Source organism: Xiphophorus couchianus, chromosome 1, assembly GCF_001444195.1.
Source record: "Xiphophorus couchianus chromosome 1, X_couchianus-1.0, whole genome shotgun sequence".
Taxonomy (NCBI): Eukaryota; Metazoa; Chordata; class Actinopteri; order Cyprinodontiformes; family Poeciliidae; genus Xiphophorus; species Xiphophorus couchianus.
This window is the reverse complement of record NC_040228.1, coordinates 2,598,076-2,615,090: the sequence shown is the minus strand read 5'-3', so window position 1 is coordinate 2,615,090 and position 17,015 is coordinate 2,598,076. Positions and strand designations below refer to the sequence as shown.

At 38.2% G+C, this 17,015-nt stretch overlaps 1 protein-coding gene across 2 annotated transcripts in view; it reads right to left on the bottom strand.

Annotated features, from left to right (window-relative positions):
* The window catches only part of LOC114144895 (plexin-A1-like), a 286,607-nt gene that overhangs the window by 20,654 nt on the left and 248,938 nt on the right, over nucleotides 1-17,015 (bottom strand). The window contains exons 20-24 of one of the 2 annotated variants that reach the window (XM_028018126.1): nucleotides 14,477-14,711; nucleotides 8,728-8,876; nucleotides 2,730-2,827; nucleotides 2,139-2,297; nucleotides 1,432-1,498 (exon numbers count right to left, since the gene is read on the bottom strand). In XM_028018126.1, the coding sequence (XP_027873927.1) occupies nucleotides 1,432-1,498; nucleotides 2,139-2,297; nucleotides 2,730-2,827; nucleotides 8,728-8,876; nucleotides 14,477-14,711 (708 nt within the window). The remainder of the gene's footprint in view (nucleotides 1-1,431; nucleotides 1,499-2,138; nucleotides 2,298-2,729; nucleotides 2,828-8,727; nucleotides 8,877-14,476; nucleotides 14,712-17,015) is intronic. The other variant, XM_028018134.1, reaches the window with a different exon arrangement.

The following is a 17,015-nucleotide window of genomic DNA, read 5'->3' as shown; positions in this document are numbered from 1 at the left end:
TCTTAGCACAAAGTAATCCTCATGTATGCAATGCTCCCCACCTCCAGCTGCTTCACAGCAACAGAGTTTGCCATGAATGTCAACGCTAATTAGCATGGACACCAATGATGGCGGAAAAACAGTTTTCCTGAAACTGTAAGTTGTTTCTCCGCCTTCAGCACATTTAGCAGCATGAACACAAGAGTGATGACATCGCTAAGACCCTCCTCCTGGTTCTGATTGGTTATTTTTGACCAGGAGCGATGTACGTCTTCGAACGGCAGTAGTAGTAAAGGAGATTGATCCTTTACTCTTAACATGTACAAATAATATTTTTTAAAAGTTACATACTGTTCCTTTAAGTCATGGTTTTGGACTTTAAACCATGATTTAACTCATGGTTTTAAGTTAAAGTCTCAGTGTATGTGTGGGGTACCTGGAAAGACCCCAAACATACACATGGAGAACATGCAAACTCTATGGCAAACGTCCCCAGGCTTTTTGCTGCATGGCAACAGTGCTAGTTACTGCACCAACACCAAGCTGAAGAAAAATATATTTATGCTAATTCACGCTTTTGCTAATCTCTTAAAATCTAATAGGCATTTTGTGTTTTTTCAAAGTAGTTTTTATACAGATAAAGAATAACAGTACATGGATTTAAGAGTTAAAATATCCTCAGATAAAAACTTCAATTTCATAGAATTTAAAAAAATTCTTTTCTCTCTTCTCAGTGTTTTGTCCACATAGTTTTTGCAGCAGTCTTCTCTGCTTGAACATGAGTGCTAGCTTGGTTTCAGAAAGATGCTGAAATGTTCGGACAAAATTCAACTAAAACTCTCCTGGGTTTGTTGCTTCCATCCAGTATAGCTACAAACTATTCAGTAGATCTACGTGTCACTTCTGCTGATATTTGTGTGTGACGTTTTCTGCAGTAGCATGCTAACACTAGATTGCGACTTCTGTGTTGTGATATGACTCTTTGATGATCCCGCTTGTCAAATGTTTATTTGCTGTTCTAGTGAATCATACGAGAGGATAAAACTCGGAAGAAAATTTGTTTACCTGTTTCATAAACTCGCTGCTTTGTTTTGAATATCATACTTTTTAACCTCTAGTGTCATGGCAGAGCTCAAGGTTTCTCCCACACAGCTGTCAGCCTGAGGGGAAACTGAGCCCTGGCTGAGCGGGTCACATGACACAGACATAAAGAAGCAGCCAAAAATGTATTTCTTTAACAGCTTTTTCACTGTTTATGAAGTACACAGGGTAGACAAAGCCTTCATCTACCTATGAAAAACATTTTCTTTCTGCCATTCTATCTGGAAACTGTGCATTAAGTCAAGGTGGCCAAGCTAACATTAGGCTGTCTGAAAAATAAACCATATAAATAAGATTAGATGATATGGTTAAAGGAATATACTCAATTATGATAAAAAATTAATGTCTCACCTTGAGGAACTTGTACAGGAGGAAAGTAAACCAGTTGGTTAGCATCTTTTCAGCAACAGACTCCGTTCTAACATGAAAGGCAAGAGCAAAACAAGAAATGATAAGACCAAGGTTTTGTTTCTGGATATACACAACAGCGTTGGTGAGTTTCCAGATATGATAATGAAAAGCATTCTGAATGGTTTTTATAAAATAATTATTTTTAAGTAAAAGAAAATCACAACAAATAACTACACAATACAAAAGGCAATGCAAGGTTGGAAAGGTAAAATGTGATCTAAGAAATTACCTGCAAATTCATCATGATATGCCAGTAAACAGAAAGTATTATTTTTGTTTAATTTGTGTGGCATTTTATTATGTCATTGTCCTGAACATCCTTAAAGCCGCAGAGTGTCTGTTTTTCCCCAGCAGGGCCAGTGGTGTTAAGGGAGGAACTTTAAAGTTCATGCATTTTTCTTTACATTTTAAACTGAATATATTAAGTGTTTGTGTTTGCAGTTAAAATGTTTATGAGCCAAAAAATATTTGCTAAAAAGTCTCTAAAAAACTTTGAAATTAAAGACATACTCATTTAAACCGAAGAGATGATTCTAGCAATACTTTTAATAAAATCCAATCAAACTGACGTCCTATGAAAATTTTGCCAGTAAAACTTGTACAGAAGGAAAGTAAACCAGTGTAGTTTAAGCCATCTCCTTTCTCACCTCCTTAGCAGCAGTTTGGGGTGATTTTTGCTCTCCAGGTTTCTGTCTATCAGATCAGACAGCAGTTGTTTCAGGACCCCTGTGGCGTACTCCATCTCCCCCTGCAGGGCCGTCATGATCAGAGATGCCACGTTGCCTCGATCCCGCATCGAAAACGACCTGGCAACGCATCACAACAGCCCACATGCTTTTAACGGCCTTTTGTTGTCTCCCACTGGAAGCTTTCTTATAAATTTAAAAGTGCACAATTAATCTAAAGGTTTTGTTTTAAATATTAATGCCTATTTAATCTTAATTAAACTGTGAACAAAGAGGGATTTTCCAGCTAATTTAGCATTGCTGAATTGTTAATGTGTGCAACTTTTTTCATCATAAATTTAGTCTTTTGTGGTCTAATTTATGACCAAACACAACCATTACTGTTTATAATGTTGTAGGGCTTTTTCTTAATAACAGTAATATCTAATGTAACAAGCAATTAAATATGCAACTACAAGCTTTAATACCCTAAAAAGAATCTGTTAAATTCATTTACATTCATAAAAATACACAACACATTATTTATATCAATTAAACCAATGAAAAAAAGACCTTTGAGCCTCAAGTGTCCGTATGAATGTCAGCAGGAAGTGCTTCTTGGTCAACAGCTGGCCAAACAGTGTGAGTGCCTTCTCAACGTTGGCTTGGACCTGAATAAAAGCGCAGTGACAGATGGACAGCATGACAACAGCGTCTAATGGAAGTTAAATGACATTTTCCACCTATAAACCTGCTCCCGTTCTTTTATTAGGCCGATTAGACGGCCCAGGCCTTTAAAGATTCAAACCTCCTGGTCCATTTCATGTCTGAGCTCCTTTTGAATCAATCTCAGTGTGAGAGTCTATTTCTAACCTGTTGGTATAATACCATAAAAAAGTGTTTGCTCTCTTGCCAAAATCTTCAGCTTTTGTCTTTTGCTGTTTTGTTATTTTTGGTTTAATTTTCCACACATCAAGCACATTTTGATAACCTGGATAACTGGAGTTAAAGTGGAAATCTTAAAATGATGAATTAATTTATTAAGGGGAAACAAATTGATCCTAACCAACCTGAGCTGATATGAAGATGATATTAACCTTAAACCTTATAACTAGTCCTGACATCCATAGTGGCAAAACTTCCATCAAGCATTTGTGATAACAGGCAGGGAAAGGCTAACTAGAGAAAGACTAACACATGCAAACAAACATCAGAAACCAGACATTTCTTTAGCTTGGGCAGAGACCCAATACTGTCTTGTTAAACACCAATGTGAGGCTGATTGGCTTCTCCTCCTCCTGCTGTGCTGCTGTGTGATGTGTTTGATGTCAAACGATTTCAGCAGACAATCTAACACGATTGTCTGCTTGGCATCAGGGGGGCGAAAGCCTTGAACCTTTCTCCAGTTGAAAAATCAATGAAACAAGAATTTTTAATTGTCGCCTTTGCCAGAGAGCCACGTGCATTTAAACCATCTGGCCTGTCTGCGTGTCTGCCTATAATGTACTGAACGGGTTTCATTTTAAATTTGATCAGATCAAGTTTAATTTTGACTCAGTTGTTTAGCTGGAGGACCTTTAATAAAACGTTTAAAGTTTTAAAGCTTAAAGGGATAGTTTACGACTTTTGAAGCAGAGTTCACAAAACACTCTTTTAGCATCCACATTTACTATTAACATAAATTATAACTAGCAGGTACCAAGCTGCTAGTTAGCACAGACCAAAGTGAATTTGTACCATTTTGAATCAGTTGCAGTCATCAGTTTATGCAAACATCTTTTTTATGAACCATCATACTGCAATGGCATTTATAGATTCAATGGCATATGGTTCACCAACATTGATTGTTTTAAACAGGGGCTATCAAAGAGCTTCCTGTAAGAATACACAGCTTCCTATAAAGTAATGTGAAAATAAGGAAAAAAGGCTTTTTTATCAGATACAGATCAACATCATTTTACACACAGGAAGGTCAGTAGTGATTTAACACCTATTAGCTATACTTTCTGACCAGCATGAGCATTTGGCTCATGCTGGTCTATGTTTCATAGACCAGCATGACGTTTTGTAAGCTAAAGTTTTAGGATGGCAGTCTTCTGTCTGGGACCGGGCGTTAGCTTCAGCTAAACGGGAAGACAAACCAAGAGAAGTGAGATTTGTTTTACCAACTGATAATCAGCACCTTTAACAAAGGAAGCTTTGTGTTGAAGTGGGCTTCAACATATTACTGGATGTAAACCATGGAGAGTTTCATCAGTAGATAAATGCATATTCAGATTTGTCATTGTATCAGAGAGGAAACGCTAAACTGTTTATTCTCCTAATTGAATCATCATTAATTTATTTAAAAGTTAGTGTCAACAAATGCTTATAGTCCTCATTTGTATTGTGCAAAATAATTGTTGCACATTATTTTTAGGTGAGTTTTCTGCAGTAAAAACTGTTCATAAATCTTTCAGTACGAGTTCTAATAGATTTGAAGTTGAACAGACAGTAAGCAATATGGAAAGGGTTCTTCAAGGTTCTCCAGGGTTCCTTTCTCCATATGTTAGTCAAGATCAGTGGCAGGCCTACAGTAGGTTGGCTCAATCTAAGCTCTCATTTCAACATCAAACATGTCTGATTCATAACAGTAATATCCAATTTAACAAACAATTAATTGTAGTTAAATGCAACTACAAGGTACAATTCCCTAAAATGAATCTGTTAAACTCAGTTAGCAGGGCTACTAAAATTTCTCAAGGTATTCGTCGGATGAAGGTCTGAGGTGTGGGGGTACTTCAGGTTAGGTGGCATTAAACACGGGTCTGGGCACAGAGGTGAGGTTCATAGAATAGCAACTCAAGTGCAATAAATAAAGAGCATGTGAGGTCATGACAGCCATGGACTGACAGAAAGGACAAAGGCAGCATAAGTCTCTTTCAAGCTGCTGCATCTGAATGCCTGAACAGACCACGTCAGACTCGGAAAGTCATCCACTGACCAGATGCAACTGGACTGGATGGTCAGATTGTTTTTAATGCACCATCCTCAACAGATGGCCTCCAGATTTACAGCAGGTGAATTTCCATTAACATTTTTTTAAAGGCGTATTTTGAATCATCACATTAGAAAACGTTGAAGGAAATGAGAAAATTCAAAACGACTTCAATTTCGGAAAAACGTTTTTATATTTGCTTGAGGTGGTTTTTGGCTTTTCTGAAAAAGAGTTAACACACCAAAGAGGGAAATGGAAACATTTGCTGAATAAGTTCTGACGCAGCAAACTGGCCACAGTCCAAACCTCCAGAATGGAGGGCAGGGCGGTCTGCCTGGGGTGGCCAGCAAGAGGCACTCTTGACTGGGACGGAAACGGTGGAATGCTCCCATCTACTGTTGTGTCAATGCCTGACCAGAAACTGAAAAATGTGTAAGTCCAAACCTCCCGGTCAGAAGTCTCTCTTCATTTTTATGAGATTTGTGGTCTAGGCAACCTCTACATCTTGTTTTATTACAATTACATACAGCGTCAACATTTGACATAATGAAAAAGTGACACGCTTTGCATAGCCAGGGTCATTCGCTCCAAACCAGTCGAGGAAATCAAGCTAAACTTGCACCTTATTTTTTGTGACATTTTGAAACATAGGCTCAACATTTGCATGGCAATTGGAAGCATAGGTACAATCTACAGCCCTAAAGACAAACCTCATTTCAAAAAAATGCTGAACTATCTCCAAGTGTCTATCTGGCCTAGTCTCCACCTGAAAAGCATTTCTGTCAAACTCAGAGAAAAGCAGGAAATTGAGAGCAGTGTAAACAGGAAGGCACATCAGGGCATGGCAGGATTATATGTGTGTCAGAGTTGGTGACAGAGGTGCACCCTGCTTGTTCCCCTGGCTGGCACCTGTCACTACTTATCAACAACACACTAAACTCCATGAAGATGCCCTCCTTCACTGCTCTAATTCTCCCTCTCACTCTCATTTTTTATACATCCTTCGACTCTCATATTGAATTGATCCAATCCTTCGTTGGTGAGTATCTTTTTAACTTTGACACACCCTAACACTTATTCCCTTTTCATTCATTTTTCCCCCCACTTGTGCTTTCTGTTCCTCTTCTCTTCAGACATGCCATAATAAAGTGTCTGGACCTCTCTGTAAAGTGCTAAATGAGATTCCCAGGGCCTCCAGGGGGGAGGAGGGAAGCTGAGAGTGATGGGTCTGAGAGTAAAGAAAAAAAAAAGACTGAGATAAGGTAAAGGTAGAAGAGGGATGCGTGTACATACTGCACTGAGTTTTCACCTGATTTTAAGGCTGATTCCAGCTTTATGTCCACATACAGTATGTGAGGACAAATCTGGGTCTCCTGTCAATGTGTGCGGTTTGTCCGCTCAGCTTAGGATAGAGAGCAGCCACACAGAGCAATAAAGAGAAGAGCACTGGTTTACCCAGGCCATTGGATTATACGGTCAAGCCTGGGGGGAAATACAGAGGGACAAAAAATAAAGTCTAGACGCAGCAATAAAACAAGGGAGCACCCTTTTACTCAATGCCTACCTGACCTTTAAATTAAAAGGTGCACTCATGCTTTAGGGACTTTGGTTAATGGCCGATCATGTCTGTGGTTGACATCTTGATCTGTTTCGAAGGCTGTAATTTGGTTTTGTACAGTTTCTCTTACTTTTGACTAATAACACTCATAAGTAGTAAAGAATTGAAGCATTTGAGAGGTGTCTTTGACTGGCTCATGTGAATAAATAAACTGAGACTTTATAGCTCACCAGACTGAGAAAGCACCCACCTGCAGTGAAGAGTACGGGTAAGAAAAGGAGAGTAGGACATTTTTGCCTTTTTAGCAATTCATTCTTTTGTATGCTTCGTATTCAAACTTTTCGGAGATGATAGTGAAGTGACCAGTAAGAGGACATTTCTACGACTATGTAGACCACAACCACAAAATCCTGTCAAACTGCTCTAGGTGTGTGTGCAGCTGATGTGCCTGTTGAGGAGTATTCTACACATACCAAGTATATTAACAGCACTTTGCCACCGGTTAAAAAAATCCAGTTGTGATCTTACCATATTGATCACAATATGGACCAAATGAATTATACAGAAACATATAAAGTTGAAGTTGTAAGCCCAGTGAAGCAACAGCATAATCAAACAAAACAAATGGGGGCTTGTCCAGTGAAAATGGTAATTTTGGAACAATATGTCTACTGTAGCATTAGATTAGCATGTGATCAAATTGTTCAATTATGAGGAAACAGACTAACGTGGCCTTGACCCCTTCCTTTAATTGGGAAGTTAGTTTAATATTGTTGGGTAACAATAAATGTTAGCATTTTCTCACCTCAAATACACCAAATTGGATCAACTTCATTATGATTCTACTTACGGTGAGACAAAATTAGTTGCATTTTCTAGATATGCTGGAAAACAATTAGTCATTAAGTGGGTGCGATGTCGTGGTGTTCAAGTTTATTCCAGTTTTTCTTCTTTAATGTCATTTCATCTGCATTTGGTGTCAAAAACTGTCAAAATTCCTCCGTCTTACTCTGACATATTTGTATAAAAGTTTAAAGTTTTAAAATGAAAACCAGTGAAACTCTCAGGGCAGTGGGGGTCTTTTTGTTTAAATAAAGCTAAAGCTCAATCACAAAGAATGAATAGAAAAGGTAAAAAATGGCAGTTCAAAGACCACCCAGAGAGCTTCCCTTTCCAAAGAAAATCTACTGACTGGATTAGAGTGATTAAATGAAGCTGTTAAAGGTCAAACAAATTATTCCTTTACTCCAAAAAGTCAGCGCTCCAATCAAAGCCAACAGAGCTGGACCGGATTCTACATCTTAATGATTCTGCTGATTACAAACTTGGCTTTGGTCTTTTTTAGCTCTGAGGGAGAGCAGTTTTTGGAGACGTACTATTAATTCTACTTCTGCTGGTTCTGGGTGGTGAAAAGTCTGTAGATATCAGCTTCACCGTCGTCATTCAGCTGTGTTCAGAAGGTGGATGCAAAAATTCAATTAGAAACTCAGCAGTGATGTATAATGCAGGCAGCAGTCCTAATAACCTCTTAATTTCCTTCTCTACTACCTTCATATATTCCCTAAGCAATTTTTTTTGCTTGGGATTTTTTATAGGATTTTATTTAAATGAATCACAAGTTTAGAACTCTACCTAAAAAAAAAAAAAACCTGAAGAAACTTTTCCTCTGAGACTCTACTAAAGATGACACTAGGGCTCTTGAAAAGTTATTTGCATTGAATGTGATGGGGATAAACACATAAAAGGCAAAGTAGGTAAAATATAGGTTATGTGATTGCTTTGAGGTAAACGACATCTTGGGCTCTTATTCATGTCAGACTTTTTTCAAAAACCTGCCTTTGATGAAGCCCATCGTGGGATGATGGCAAAAGAGGAATTAAGCGGAAAAGCCAGAGGGACACTTTAAGAGTATTAAAAACAACTTCAGAAACACTTAGAGGCAGTGTTAGTGGATTAGTATTGGCTGCTAGCTTTAGGTTCTGTTAAGTTGATTGTTAGTTTGTTTCAGTATGAAATTTGGCTGATGGTGTACTGACCCGTACCTCCATCTCCTTAAGCACAGGGTGATCCTCAATTCCGGGGAACAGGACTCTCATTGCGTATGTGCGATAGTCCAAGAAGGGAATCCCTGCGCCGTCCAGTTCCTGGGTCAGTTCGTGGATGTCCGTCTGGAGCTCAGCGAAAGCTGCACAGCAAAAAATGGCTGATGGATAAAGATGGTACTGGAGGTTCAGTTTTAACATTGTAACTTTATTTGTTCTTAAACTCTGGTAAGGTACCAATGGTGGTACCTGCACTGCCTCCAGTAACTACTCAGGAGAAACTCACCATCTGCAAGATAATAAAGTAGATCTAATTGTGATGTAGAGCTGCTCAACACCAACAGCTGAAAAGATGAGTCGCTCTAGCATATTGAGTTTTCCTTCATCAGTAGATGTACTGTGATGAAATGCTCATTTTATTTTTGTTTTTTATTTCCATGCGTTTGACATCATTAGAAATCTTAAAATCCACACTTTCAAAATCTGTAACGAGCTCAAAGTGCTTCAGGGAAGACTTGTTCCTGGTTTGGTCGTGACCAGTCACATACTTAGCATTCATGCTAACTACAAGCTAATCACTTATTTCTCTGCATTCTGTACATTAAATCAATACAATAAACTTGTGTAGCTCTGAGTGTTAGTGATTTCACAAGACACAGATCATAAGAACAATTATAAACCATTTTATTTTTTACTGCAGCTATCACTTAATGTTATATACAAGATTGGCCTGTTGGAATTTCTTCTGTTCCTATTTCTTCTTACAAAGAGGAAAGGTACTAACAAGAGATTTTGAGTCAGAATGACTCATTTACTGACATTTCAATCCAACCTGGCTCTTCCTCAGAATATTTTTAAAGGCACTTGTGGCCATTAGTCAACAGTAGCTACACAGGAAGAAAGGCAGCAAAAGAACCAAACAAATAAAAAAAATGAATGTCATCAAAGATGAAGAACAAGGTTCAGATAGACACTTAATCAGGTAGAAACATAAAAGAATGAGTGGACAGATCATGGAAAAATGTTAATATCACATGTTCGAGTAAGAAAGAATGTCATGTATTTAACAAAGGAATATATCTTTGAATACATGACTGCAAGATGTGGCAAAAATATGCACATCTATTGGCTTCTAGAGGTCTACTACATTATAAATTGTTAAATTTCATCCCCATATGTAAATAATGCAAGCTATTTACTCTCAAAACATATTTGTATTAACTTCAGTTTTCAATAACAGCAATCTGTGCAAAGGTCTATAAAAAAAAAGGCAGGGAAAAAATTAAAGTGGGAAACGAAAATCTCTGAAATGAACAAGAAATGATAGCTCAGGTGGAGAGAAGAGGCAAAGGCAAGAGACAGAAAAACCAAGTTCCTGAAAAGGAAAGTCAATTAATTGCATGACTGGATAATTATTAAAGAGAGCAACGGATGAGTTTTCATGCATAATTTCCTCCAGCTGTTATTGGACTGTTTGGTCCACCAGAGAGACGAAAGAAATGAGAGGAAGCTAAGATGATAAAGGAGTGAAGTAAAAAAAGCAGAAAATAAAATAGGAGAGCGAGATTAGGATTTTACAGACATGAGAGTGGCAAACAGAAAAAAGTCTGAAGATGGAATTTTACTGAGAGGAACGGAAGTTGTTTTTTTAAGAGAATAACTGCTAGAGAAATATATAATAAAAGAGGGAGCAACAGCAAAACCTGTCCAATGAATAAGAAGTGAATACAAGGAAAAGGAAAAGTGTGGAAACAGCAAACATGAAGGTCTAAATTAATATTTCCTTTGTTTAACCCACAGACAGATTATGTAGAAAAGAAAGAAAAAAACTGCTAAATGTGTCTCTAAGAACATAGCCAATCTGACTGATTGGATAATTATAAACTAATTAATGTTGTGGTAGCCAGGAACTAAACTTGGCTCGTTATACTGTTCTTGCTTTTTTGAAGACCAAACTTTCCATAAATCCAAGCTTTGTTTTTAGGAAAAACACTGCTGGTGCGTCATATTTACAGGCGTACCAGAAACACACAAGTACAAAAGGTTCTGTCTGGAACCTTTGTATATTAAAAAAATAGTGATCGATTGCGTTAAAATGTTTTAATTCATTCATGACAATTAAAGCGTTAAAGTCCTGGTCAATTTAGGTGAAAAGGTAACAGCCCAGGTATCCACAAATTAGGCACACAATGGTCTAATCCTAAAATTGTTTTAAAAAATACTTTTGATTTAGTTTTCTTCTTTACCGTAAGCTGTTTCACAAGTATCGCTTCACCATGACTTGTAATGTGTAAGTATCCATTAACAGCAGACTATAAATAAAGGTATTTGCTGTGATGTCTGCTTTACATGGATGACTGAACCAAGCATCCCGCTACTTCTCTCTGCAGATTTTTTAGAGCACAACCAAACACACACACACACCCACACACCATTAGCTATCACACGCATGGTGGACCGCCCACTTCATCTGCTACTCCGCCCACACGCGCCTCTGCCTCTCTGTGGGCCAGATGGGCGTGCAGCAGGCGGGGCGGAGTGCTTTGGGATGGGTGGGAACAGGGCCATGCTTCATCTCCTGCACAAAACTGGCTGTTGATTCATACATTGCATGTTTTTCACGAGTGACATCTTAAACTGAGGCACTCCAACGAGGTCAGGACACGTTTGGGGAAATGTCACCTCTGTCAGTTTATGTGCAAGTGTTGCTCTGAAAAATAAAGGGCTTTGACTCAAAACCTCTGACAGCTTTTGTTTGACACGTCTGGCTGCTGTTAAGAGTTATGACTTTGTCAAGTCTGAGGTGTGATCATGTTAGAACTTTTTTGCCATGGCTTTGGGTGCTTGTGGCATTAACCTGTAAACACCTACAGCAGTATGCCTTATAGTCAGTCACTCGCACCTAAAAGGCCTCTCTAAAACCCATGACCTTAACCCTCGATAATTAACCACATAGCATCCCATCACACACCAATCTAATGAAGGTTCAAGAATTAATGGTTTACAAAGCTTTCTCATCTTCTAGGCCTCCAGTCAACCCTAATCAGAGCTTTTATCTGCAAATGAAAAAACAACGAAGAGAGGTGAACCCTCATAGGTTCTGTAATGCAGAACTATTCCAAAGTTACATCAAGGACTCGAGCAGAAGGCCACAAATGAAGCTAGAATAACATCTACAGAAAGGCTGATATAATTTCCTTCAGGGACATGAAGGAAATGATGTCATCATCCAAAGTTGATGACTCAACTTGGATGCGTTCACACCATTTTCATTTTTTTCACTAAAATGAAAATGAAATTAAGGCCCACCTACAAAGTGACAAACATCTTAAAGTCCCGTAAGACCTTTCTTTGGGTAGATATTATTTTTGGAAAGTGTGATTCCTGTTACATCTGACGCAAAGATATCACAGTCTTTCAGAAAAATAACTTTATACCAACAAAACCTCTGTAGTGTTTACTGTAATGGTATGGAGCAACTAGGTTGCTTTAGAACCCGGATGATTTGTTTTTCTCAATGAAACCAGAAATTCTTTCAACCAGTAAATTCTGATAAAGAAAATCTGGTTCGTAAGCTCAACCTCACTGCAGTTAAGCAGCAGGAGAATGATCTAAAGCATTATGAATGTTTAAAAAAAGCAAAAATAAAAGTCAAGTTTTCAGTGATCTACTTTTGGCTGAATTTAATTGGGTCGTTCAAGCTTACAAACTTTCCATTCTGAATGAAAAAAAGCAAATCTGCAAAAAACATATGGTCAAAATTCAGAGCACTATACAAGACTCATTGCCAGTTAAGAAAAACTCCTGGTGGCAGCGTGGGGGACCTAGTGATTAGGTTTAGGGGGCAATTACTTTTGCATACAGGTCCAGGCTGGGTTGGATGGCTTTCTCCATTTATAAATAAAATGTAATTTGAAAGCTGCCTTGTGAATTTACTCTGGTTATCTTTAATATAAACATTTGTTTGATGATCTAAAACATTTACGTGTAATCAAAAAGCTGCTGTGACTTTTTTCCCCGTCTTTCCAGGAAGGCTGGTGTTTATAAAAAGCATGTTCTGTGGGTCTCAACATGAGGAACTGAAGGAGATTTTGTGGAACATCAAGTCCTGTGATGTCTTTGAAGTATGTGTGACATTTTTGATGCGTTCCTGATGTAAGACGTTCCTTTAAAGTGGAGATCTGTGAGACAAAATTCACAAACAATCTGACCGTTCGCTGAAATGACTTTCACATCCCCCGATGCCCAAACCTCATTTAGATTTTAGCGGCAGAGATGTTAAGGCTCTCAGAGAGTGCTATGGAAATCGTATGATATGTGGGTAGATCACAGCTGACATGGTAATTCCAAAACTAATAACAATTTTACAACTGCATGTTTTCTGAACAAAAAGTCTTAGAGTCTCACTACCAGACTGCTACATGCACTCTGTAAATCGCTCAATAAACAGCCAAAAAGTACATTTCCTCCTGTACTGATGTTATTAATGATGGTCCAATTGCCAAATTTTTATGACAATAAAAAAAAAGGTATTTGGAGCTCTAACAGAGCAACATGTCAATATTTACCAGGAATGAGTTTCAGTTTCACCAGAATGTAAAACCCAAAGGGAATCCACTTCATCTGCTTGTTATGAATTTTTTTAAACAATATTGTAATATGTCTAAACAGCTGAGAATTTAATATATTATTTTTTAATTAATTACATGGATTTTTAATGTCTTAAACATTTTTAATAGAATTAATCAAAAAAAATGTTTTTACATACCAAAGCTAAAAAAATGTAACTGAGCTGGAACTTCATGTTTGCGTGTTTCTGGTACACCCATAAATCTGACACACAAGCAACATCCACACACAACAGCGATGGATGACAAAGCTGCTTCTCTCGGCCCACTGAGAGTTTATTTATGCTTCATAAAGGATCTGTTGGGATGTAAGAGAAGACTACTCTTGTGTGCAAGTTAGTCTATCACCAAAGCTATTCGAGACTAAAAAAGGATTTTGATGCTAAACATGTAGCAGCAGCACAGACGTCCCCAATGCTAACGTCAGCGTCCACAGTCCAGATTTCTAAAGAATGACTTTTTTCAAAGTAGTTTCATGAATTATCAGAGGTTCCTAAAACACTAGAAAGCTAAATGGGTATAAAGTCACTTTATACCAATATTCTTGTGGAATAACCTAAGTAACAGATTAAAGACAATAAATATCTTTGTTGTTAAGCTCATATAATAATTTAGAATAATTTAGCTGCAAAAAGGGTTTTTGAATGAAAAATGTTGCTCATTTTTATTAAATGTGATTAATTTCGGTTAATCGATTACAGACCCTCCAATTAGCTTGATTAAAAACTTAAACAAATCACACCGCTAGTCTAAAACTCAAGTGACTCTGAACTCCTGCTGTATAAATGTTATAGAAAATCACAAGTTAAATGGTTTATTCACCACAACTCAACATTGGCAGTTTATGCTTTTAACTCAGCATGCGTACCCTAAAGACACTGGTAGTGATAATGACAGTATCCAACAGTAATTTATTGCATCTCCACCTCTCTCCAGATTCATTCACTTTTCTAACCGTCTCTGTCTACTCAATGCTGTACTTAGCTGTAAATCAAATCTATTAAAGTCATGTTTAAAATTATCTTTAAAATTGTTCTATTCTACCAACAAGGAAGGCTTAAATACTTAAATTAGCATCACTGCCAATGAATTTGCTTTGCTCGAAGAGCACCCACCTTCTTTACACTCCAGGGCCACTCGTGACTCCAGGTTGTCCATCTGGAGCTGGAGGCGCTTCAGGGTGCGGTCCGCGTCCCTCGACTTCCTCTTGTAGGCTATCAAAACAGCGATAATCACCAAGAGGAGCAGGCCACCGCCCCCTCCAATGCCAATGATGGCGGGCAGGGTGAGAAGACTGTCCGAGTAGATGTGAAGAGTTCCTGGGGAGTATTCGAATCCACCAGCACGGATCTAAGCACAAAAACAGGGTAGGGCGAGATTAAGATCCTTCAAGATTCACAGAGATGTATACAGAAATTATTTTGGTAATTCTAACTGACCAAAAACAAGAGGTGTTTGGTCTGACCTAACTTCAAACAGTGGGAAATAAAGTTGTATGCGTCTTTATTCAGAGTATGTAAACTTCTGGTTCCAACTGTACATTCACCCCAGCTGATATTTGATCAGATGTCTTTGGAGAGTTGCACCTTGTCCACTGACTTCTTGTAATAATCAAAAGGTTTCAGTAAATTTGTTTATATAAACTGGTTGCTTTCTGCAGGGTGAACCTGAATTTGAAATGCAGCCCAGAATATTTCTTTACAGTATTCTGTCCATGTTAAAACCACTTCTGATGTTGAGGATTTTTGTCTTGTCAAAATACAAAATTTTACCATCAGACCCAAAATGTCAACCTTCTGAAGGAAAGAAATTGGTCAGCATGCGAAGGAACCACCAGACTCTATTCTAGTTCTAAACTAAAAACTGTTGGCACACCAATGTTTTGACACCTTTGACCCGCTTTACCTACTGTAATTGGCAGCCAACATGCCGTATGAAGGACACCTCTATGGTCAGACAAGACTAACATTGAGCCATTGGATCACAGCCACCACAGTTACCCTTGAAGTTATGCATTCCAACACAAAAGAACTGAACCAATTGTCTAGCATGGTGGTGGCATCGTTCTGTCAATACTGACACAAAGCAAAACGTGCAGGGATTAAAAAAAGAGGATAAACACAACATGTTTTAAATTTCACTTAAAATAAACAACTACAAACAGAAAGGTTGGACACAGTTATGTTTTTCAACATTAAAACACATATTAAGGGTAATTTTTGAACAGATAAATATTCTCAAAGTTCCCTGACTTTGACTAAGTCAAATTTGAGCCAATTTAAATGAACTCTAAAAATGCCGCCACACAGAGTGGTTCAGAATTATACCAGAATGCATTGATAGTGAGAACTATTGTGTGCTTGAAGTGTTGTTAAGTGTAGCTATATTTGGACTTGTATGTAATATTTAGAAAACCTCTATTAGAGTTATGGTGCATTCACACCAGCCCTGTTAAGACCGCTTTAATCAAACTGGTTTGTTTGGGGGCGTTTGAATGAGCAATCAAACTCTGATGTGGATCAAAAAAAGCGAACTCTGATCTGCCAAAAAACCTAAGTCTCAGTTTGGTTGAAGTGAAGTCTGGTTTGCAGACCACTCCACAAACAGAAAGTGGACTATAGCACATGGCATTCTGGGTAAGTTTAACCAAAACAAACATGCATGTCTTGCGATAGAGGGAAAAATGGTTTGTAGTATTTTACCAATGACAAAAGTAAAGGCCGCTGAAGACTGACACCAATCCAATTGTTTACATTTTGAAGAAGGAAGTTGAACTGGTCTTCTTCAGAGGTTATCATGTTGTTTCCTTCAGTGGTTCTCCCTATAGTGCCACCGCAGGCCAGGAGATAAAAACGTTTTTCAATTAGATTGAATCGTTTGATACAGTGCAGTGTGAAAGAGAACCATACCATTGGAAAATGTAAGATGTTGAAATTTTGGTCCCCAGTCAAACCAAGTCTACCGGACTATCAGATGTGAAAAGGCCCTAAATCTCCACCTCTCATGTGGACCCACCTTTATATTCATTTCAACATTAAAACAGTCACCTACACCACTATGATTTATTGTAGTTCCTCTGCTTGTGCCTAACTGAACTGGTTGACCAAAGAGTTTATGGCATTGCTCAAAGGCAGCTCAACTACAGTCATTAAGGGCTAGGATATCTCTGTGCAGACATGTTCCACCACCCACTTTGATTTTCTACTAGCGCCATCCATGGAGAGCAAGAGAGAGAGGATGAGAGAGAAAAAATCACGGTTCATTTCTGCAACAGCACCTGTTTGAGATCAGACAAAGTTGTCTGAAAGGATCAAAAGTTGTTGATCTGATGAAAGAGAAACTGGCCGAGCCGATCTCTAAAGCAAAGGTCATTAAATTTTTATATGTTGTGTAGTCACACTAAACAGATATCTCTGACAGGCTTGCGCTGCGAAGGCTTACATCACCTCCATCGTTGTGAACATTTCTTGTAGGAAAGCTTTTCGATTCCTGCCTCCGGGGGGGCAGAGGAGCAACTTCAGACGGCTTTGATAATGAAGATTTCAAAACTTGCCCAGTACTCTCCTAGGTAGCTGTCTGTGACGGCTCTGTATTTGGGTTAGATGTTTTCTTGTTAATGTTCTCGTCCATCACTGTCAACTTTAACTGATTTAG